This window comes from Exophiala spinifera, assembly GCF_000836115.1.
Source record: "Exophiala spinifera strain CBS 89968 unplaced genomic scaffold supercont1.3, whole genome shotgun sequence".
NCBI classification, from domain to species: domain Eukaryota; kingdom Fungi; phylum Ascomycota; class Eurotiomycetes; order Chaetothyriales; family Herpotrichiellaceae; genus Exophiala; species Exophiala spinifera.
Window position 1 is genome coordinate 103911 of NW_015622515.1, and position 7628 is coordinate 111538.

Below are 7628 nucleotides of genomic sequence, written 5' to 3' on the forward strand. Positions count from 1 at the left end.
TGACTGGCTAACCTACCTCGATTGAATCCCTGCAAACCCGGATGCTGAAACTTGCAGTGAAAGGAAAAGAGGAAGAGAAGTATTGTCCTATCCTGTGGTGCAGAACGGGGAGATTTAGTTAACCCCGTCTAGTAAAGTGTTAAGGAATACTCTCAGAGATCCTGCCAACGACTATTTAGTCCACTCGCTCCCTCGCCCGCTCTCCTTCCTCTTTTTCGGACTCCCATTGCTATCAAACCAGCCGGTTTGCCCGTGTACGGACTCTTCTTTGCTGTGGCTAACTCAAAACGCCTTTAGACGACTGTCAGACTGGTGAGACAGTACTTGAATCGCCATTCCCTTACGTGACCCTTATATACAGTTGACCTCCGGGGGAGCAAAAATCCCATTTCAAACAATCAAGACGACGAACACAACCCTATATCCTTCAGCAAGTCTCCTGCAACAACGTCAATGCTTGCAGCCTTGGAGTCCTCGATTCCGAAATTAATAAATACAACATCATCGCTGTAGCCGTGGTACTTCTGACCCTGCGACTTCCAGCTCATAGAAGTCACATAGAACATTTCCGTCTGGTCCCAAGAGTCCAGCGACTCAAACTCGGGCCCTTTCGGTCGCTTCTCGCCAGGTTTGCCTCGGCCGTGGATCCAGATGGGCTTGGACGAAATCGCATGGAGCTCAAATGGAGCGGTGCGTTTGAACAGGATGACATACGGCTCGTAGACGCTGTGGAACGAATAGTAGCTCTTGTGTTGGATGATGGTCATGATGTAGGTGTTCTCGTCGTTGGGTTCGCAGCCCAGATCGGATCGCTTGCACAGCGTGATGGCCAGGGAGTTGGTGGCCTGGTGGATCGATTCCAGAGACTCGGCGACCTTGGGCATGAATCTCTGCATACATTTTTCGTCGCTGTATCTAGCCATGTGTGCCATGTCTCCTCCATTCACGGAACCGTCCCTGTCCAGCTTCGCGTACGCGCGATTGGGCCAAGCGTCGTAATGGACATATGCCTCGCCGCCCTTGTCCCAGAAGACGAACCAGTTCTTCTCGATCAGGCCCATTGGGGGAGGCCTCTGAAGCTCGGTGGCCAGACGAAACGGAGCCCCGCTGATGGTCTCGTAATGCCAGTCGACCAGCACTCTGAAGTCCTGGATCCATTGGCCGAAGCAAGTATAGCCTGAATTCGATCCGAAGACGACCAAGGGCGAGCTTGGGCCATAGAAAACCCTGGCGTCGTGTGGTCCGATGCTGAAGGCGAAGTACGACAAGTCGCCGACGCATTTGTCGCCTGCGGTCACTGCGATGGGTAGATTTCTGGGTGGCTTGGTGCACGAGAGCTTGCCCTTCTTGAACTTTGCTTCGCAAACGAGCTCGGAGAACCATATCGACTTGTCCACGTCCTTGGCCCGAAGCTGCTGTGCCACAATGATCCAAGTTTCTGGCTTTGCAGGATGCGGTATTATGCTGGGGTTGATCGCTTCTTCGCCTCCGAAGTCCACAAGGAAATATTGCTTGTTCTTTGTCGAGGCTGAGAAGACCTCCACGTACTTCTCGGATAATTCATGCTGGAGCTTCCCGTGCTTGCCGAAGGACAAAAAAGAGACTTGGTCTTGATCGGCCGAGCCTTCAGAATTCGTAGAGTCTGTTTTCAGCAGATCAGCTGTCCATAAGCCCGTCTGCCCGCTCGCACTGCTCGGACTGTGTTGGAATAAAACGATACATGTTGTTATGAAGATCAAGGGCACCATGAACAACAGGGCAAGCCGTCGGGGGTTTTTGACCAGCATTGTATGTGATAGAGGTAGAGGGAAGGTCTTGCAGGTTTTATTCTGGTGAACGGGCGGACTTGGAACTATATACATCGTACCTTTGCTCTCTGCTGTGCCGACGCGGTGTGGTGGGGTTGGGCGGGGAGGGTGGCCGCAGACTCCAGGGTCGCCGTCCAACCCAAACTGGTTGCTTATGCCGGTAGAGTCGAGATTGAGTCTAGATTACCAGGGTCGCTTTAGCTCATTCTAGATGATCCCGTTACTGCTGCGTAAAGCGCCTGTCTGTACATGTGTGCGGCTTGGTTCCCTGCAGCAGAGCTCGTCCTCCCAGCACCACTTTATTACCGTTATATCTGTGTATGTTTCGCTACGATTACTACTGCTACCTATCATTCCACCCTTATACAGACTCCTTACAGTTTTGTCAGTGGCATCTGCATTCTGCTGTACAGCCACTGCGAAAACTTGACAGAAGGTTCGTCAATCAAGGTCGTTGCCATTTCCGCGATCCAAAGCGTCAGGGGCAGGAGAACCATTTGAGCCAGCAAAAAACTCAACTCCAAGCCGAAAGGTCCAGTCTTTGGCAGTGGCAAGATATTGATCCATGCAGGAGCATTAATGGCATGAGATTCTTTGGTCCAGCCGACTGCAGCATACACCCTGTCTCCGATCGACCAAAGAATAGGTCCGTGGACAAGGTAGAATGCAAACGAGATGCGGCCAAGATACTGGCTGAATCTTGTCTCAAAGAAGCCTCTCAGCCAAGAGATACGCTGGATCGACGACACCAAAAACACTGACGCCCAGAACAGGTAGAACCATTTGTAATCAAACACGGCCTGAGGCTTCAGCCTTGATAGATAGTTCCATCCAGGAGAATCCCTCAAGACATGGATATCCGCGCTGTGTGAGGGACAGCCACCTAAGTACAGGCTGAACGCAAACAAGATATAGCTGATCGCTGTCTTGTAGGTGCCCAGTTTGGACAGCGGACGAGGTAGATTGTGAGCCTGCTCCAGTAGGTCGAGGTCACACAGAAGCATCCCTGCCATGAAGAGAGCGAAGAACATGCCATCGGCGATGTACATGAAGTAGAAGATAAGGCCAATTTCGCACCAGAGTCGGGCATTTCTGGTACACCTGGAAAGAGCCTGTAGTGTGGTATATATGACAATCGAGCCTTTGAACTCAACGGGAATGGACCACGTAGGAAAGCTGTAGCTAAACCACGGGTTGCCACCAGTGTTGAATACAAAGCTGAAGTTTTTGAATTCGCAGTACCAGTTCCAAAGCTCTTCGCGATATGTAGATTTTGGCTCGGGCTCCGCTCGATAATTGAAGACATGCCAGGATGTCAAGTACAAAAATGTCGTACAGGCAATAGGAATGAACAGTCGTAGCCAGCGCCTGAACAAGGCGGACGCTAGGTTGTCTCCCAATCTCATATATTCTCCCGATTGTATCATAGACAGTGGCTTAGCGGCAAGAACATATCCAGACATCACGAAGAAGATGGTGACGGCAAAATGGCCTCCTGAGAAGAAGAGTCGTATGATCGGTAGACATGCAACGTAGCGGGTATTTTCATAACCATACGCATTCTCCAGGATCTTGTCTGCAGATAGAGAGTCGTGTGCCCATAGTTCGTGGTGGCCCCAGTACACGAGGAGTGCTGCAAAGCCTCTGAGACCATCGAGGTACGCTGTCCTCCGTGCTGTCTCCCTCGACGGCACGGCTATGCCGATGAACGAGGGCTTGACCAGGTCTAAGACCCATTGCTTTGTACGGGTGAGGCGAGAAGGCTGTGATGAAGGGTTGAGGTCATCCCAGTAGCCCTTCTCCAGAAGACCATCCTTTGAAAGAGACATTTGTAGGGAATGGAGTACCAGAGGACGGGGGATAGAGCAATACCAATCCCGGGGGAGTCTGGAGAAGGGATCATGTCATATAGCGTTCGACATGAATGGAGTCCGGCATTCAGACAATCCTTAGCGGAATCGTCAGCACCATCATCACCAACCTCTTGATAATGACATGAGTTGAGCGGGCTCGGGGACTGTGTTGGTCTTTCACATGCATCGTGAAGAAGTGCAGATCCCGAGGCAATAAGAGACTTTCCTCTGAGGGTTCCAGGGTATACAGTAGTTTCTGCAAGGTAGACTAGCTTACTATTCGTCGAGTGCCAGCCATTCTGGATGTTACCTTGTGACTTCGGTATCCCGAACATCGCGGGTAGCAGTTCTGGGGTACTCCGTGTAGTCGGCAACCCTGGCTAACTCCACGGTCGGTTTCATTGGATGGGCCAACGAACCCAGTGGGCGCTACCTCCCCACCCCAGCTGTTCCTGTATACTTTAGTTCCTGGTACCAGTATACTTCCGCCGCTGTGGTCGACCAAGTGTGTGGAGTGAGACTAGCCTTTCATCGGTCTCCGGATCCATTCGGTGAAGCTCGAGAAGAAGCGCCGCACCTGATCCAATGGTGGGTGTCGCCAGAAACACTACGATCAAACAGGCACATACGTCCGTTCAGGGACGAAGCACGAAAATGCTTTTGCTGCTCATCGTACTTCCGAGTCGACAACCTGTGCCTCTGGCGCATTCTGCAGCACCATTCCGAGCCTCGACTCTCGAGCTTGACGTCAGAAAGAGAAAGATGTTCGATCAGATGCTATTCTCAGCTCTGCTGGTTGCATTCCCCACCGGCAATCCATGCGGTGTGGTCTGCTCGTGCCTTGGTCGGAAGACAAGCATTCAGTTGTGAGAGCTTCTGCGAAGACTCAAAATGATCCTGTCCACCCGTCCCTGCGTCAGCTAAGGCACGGACATCTGTAGAAACCTCCTAGAGGAACAATGCAATCTGCGACTACACCAGTACTTGGAGGCTGCTTGCCCAAGCAGATCCGTCGCGCATTGCCAGTATGTCTTGTGCTGGTGCTTCTGGCTCTTGTGTTGATGACGGCCGGATCGTTGGGCGAGTTCAGCGCTGAGGTATCATACCATGCCTCAATGGCAAGCGGCAGATTCCCCAGAAAGATCTGGCAGACGTGGAAGGTCGACCCTCTCGATTTTGAAGAGAGGGATTTAACTACTGCGCGCACCTGGATCATGAAGAATCCAGACCACAGATACGAAGTCTTGACGGATCAAAACGACCTTTACTATGTGGAAACATACTTCGGCCCTGCTGGATTCAACCGACCCGACATTGTGCACACATACAAGTCGCTGACGGCGAGGATTGTCAAAGCAGATCTACTGCGGTATCTTGTCATGTATGCAGAAGGTGGCGTCTACACAGACATCGATGTTGAAGCGCTCAAACCAATCGAACGCTTCATCCCGAGTCGATACAACGAGAAAGACGTTGACATGGTCATCGGCATTGAGATTGACCAGCCCGAATTCCACAACCATAGCATCCTTGGTGGGAAATGCGAGTCCTTTTGCCAGTGGACATTCATGTCAAAACCTCGACTTCCTGTGATGATGAGACTTATCAACAATATTCTGAAGTGGCTCAACGAGGTTTCGAGAAAGCAAGGGGTTCCGATCTCAGATATCCAACTTGACTTTGACGAGGTGATCAGTGGCACAGGACCATCTGCGTTCACTCGAGCCATCATGGAAGAAATGGCAGTGCGAACAGGGGAGGCTGTTCATTGGGATTGCTTCCACAATCTGGGCGAGTCCAAACTGGTTGGTGGCATTCTCGTCTTGACCGTCGAAGCCTTTGCGGCCGGGCAGGGACATTCGGATTCTGGCAATCACAACGCTAAGACGGCGTTGGTGAAGCACCACTACCATGCCTCCGGCTGGCCAACCACCCACCCCCGCTACACGCATCCAGTGTATGGAGAGGTGGAGAGGTGCAACTGGGACGCAGACTGCGTTAGAGAGTGGGACGAGAACAAGGCAGCGTTCGATGCGTTATCGCCCGAAGAACAGGCAAATCAAATTGCCATGAAGGAAGCCGCTGACGCAGCGCTGCTATCGGCAGAGACAGGGTTTCCCGCAGAAGGGCAACTAACCATTCCATAGAAGTAGAAAGGATAGAGTCGTCCACCGTGGGGAACTGGATATCACGATGGGTCTTGGTGGTTTGTCGCCAGCGGTAGCGTTAGCATCATCAAATGATCAGTGGTACTGTGACATTGGTCGGAATTCCGGTCATGCCAGCTGGAATCCCCTACTAGACAAGGTGTGATGAGTCGCCACCAAATGGCGTACTGCATGTGAAGTGGAAAAGTGGTACAGAAATGGTCGTTCTTCGCCCACTTGTTGCATGGAAAAATAGCTTGAAAGTCTCGCTCTTCCTGGTGATTATACTTTCCTGGGCATGGTCCCTGTTTGATGACTGCATACAGTTCCTGAATACGCACACCTGCATCGACTTGCGCTGGTCGATCAATGAAGATGTCTCGGCTTGCTAAACGAGAAGAGAACCCATGACAGGTCCTGGGGTGAGGGAGGACGAACCACTAGAAGGAAAAGGAAATCCTACCGAAGCGCTAATGTTGCGATGATATCCCTCCAGTTGTCCTCAAGCGCGATGCTCACGTACATTATGTACCAGAAAGCCGTGCGTTGCTTGTTGTGTGGCAGCAGCTTGAGCTTGTTCACGCAGGCGGCTTTTAGATCTCAGAATGGATTGTCGTCTTGCAAACCAAGCAGTGTCACAGAAGACTGAGCAGGGCTCGAACCGTACACTGGCCCATGGGATGAAGCACGAGATGCGGAACGAGGGCTGAGTCCTTGAGTCGATCAATGGTACTCCACAGCTGATTTGTCCTCGATGGTTGCAGCAGGGCGGGACGACGATAGACTCGGAACCGATCGCTCTCTAGGCTTGTCCCAGGATTTGCATGAATACTGTGCGCAAAGCAGGAGTAGGAAACCAGAGTCATGCTGGAAAGCCGTTGAACGCTGGAAGACTCGGACATCGAACACAAGATCCCGAGGTAACTTATCTGCATACCTAAGAAGCGACTACCGAAAGGCTTGTCCTTGTCGATCCTACGTTAGATGAGGTATGGAGCATGGGAGCTCCGCACACACCTTTCCTGGTGACACTATTGTATCCTGTACGCTCGTACATGTACAAACACATCGGGGCGTGCAGGGCCGCAGGAGCTGCACCAGCCAGCAATTCCAAGTGGGCAGCCAGCGACTGGGCCCGGTGCGCAGGAGGACGGATCGAGCGAGACTTGACGGGGCACACGACACCTTCCTGGAGGTGAGGTGATGTCGGGATCGAGCGAGGGCGTGGAGGGTGTGGTCAGGGAAATGAGTCGATGGGCAAAGTCAAGGCGAAAAGCTGGAGGACCCCGGATTGTGCGGTTGATGATCGTCTCTGCGTGGCCGTTGATTGGCGCCCGTGGCCGGACGAGGCTCCCAGTTTGGCTTAGCCGGCCTTGTGTCCCGCCAGCCCACCAAGCGGGGGATTTGCCTGCGCCGGCTGCTTTTAACGCCCTAGGTATGCACAGTAGGTACCTGGAGCTGCCGAGGTTGCTTGTACCTAGGTAGGGTAGTAGCCTATAGGCTTGGGATCGTAGGCTAGTAGGCGGGTACTAGTGGCCCAGTGGTACCTGTAGCTTACCTCCCTACGGACCACCTCCAGGAGGTACTTGTCGGCAGCAGCCTCTAGCTAGACCCGTAGATACCTCGCCCCCCAAACAATTCTAGCTTCAACCTCTCTCGTCTCTTCCGAACCTCTCGCAGCCCACAGTGGTAGTATTCTCTTAGCAACCATCGGTCTCAATTTCGCTCAACAGCGCTGCTCAATTGGCATGTGATGCACTGCCAGCCTCGGTCGAAGAATCTCCTACGCCGTCGCATGTGATGGACAGTCGTGGTGGCCA

The 7628-nt window shown here is 52.5% G+C and overlaps 3 protein-coding genes across 3 annotated transcripts; 1 reads left to right on the forward strand and 2 right to left on the reverse strand.

Annotated features, from left to right (window-relative positions):
* Window positions 1-398: 398 nt before the first annotated feature.
* Window positions 399-1787, reverse strand: PV08_03761 (uncharacterized protein; the record flags this gene model as incomplete). The annotated part of the gene is made up of 1 exon (XM_016378112.1): window positions 399-1787. The coding sequence occupies one exon, from the start codon at window positions 1785-1787 to the stop codon at window positions 399-401; it is 1389 nt and encodes a 462-aa protein (XP_016236789.1).
* Window positions 1788-2182: 395 nt separating this feature from the next.
* Window positions 2183-3637, reverse strand: PV08_03762 (uncharacterized protein; the record flags this gene model as incomplete). The annotated part of the gene is made up of 1 exon (XM_016378113.1): window positions 2183-3637. One exon carries the CDS (start codon window positions 3635-3637, stop codon window positions 2183-2185), a length of 1455 nt encoding a protein of 484 aa, XP_016236790.1.
* A 983-nt stretch (window positions 3638-4620) lies between these two features.
* Window positions 4621-5808, forward strand: PV08_03763 (uncharacterized protein; the record flags this gene model as incomplete). Its single annotated transcript, XM_016378114.1, has 1 exon — window positions 4621-5808. One exon carries the CDS (start codon window positions 4621-4623, stop codon window positions 5806-5808), a length of 1188 nt encoding a protein of 395 aa, XP_016236791.1.
* Window positions 5809-7628: the final 1820 nt, after the last annotated feature.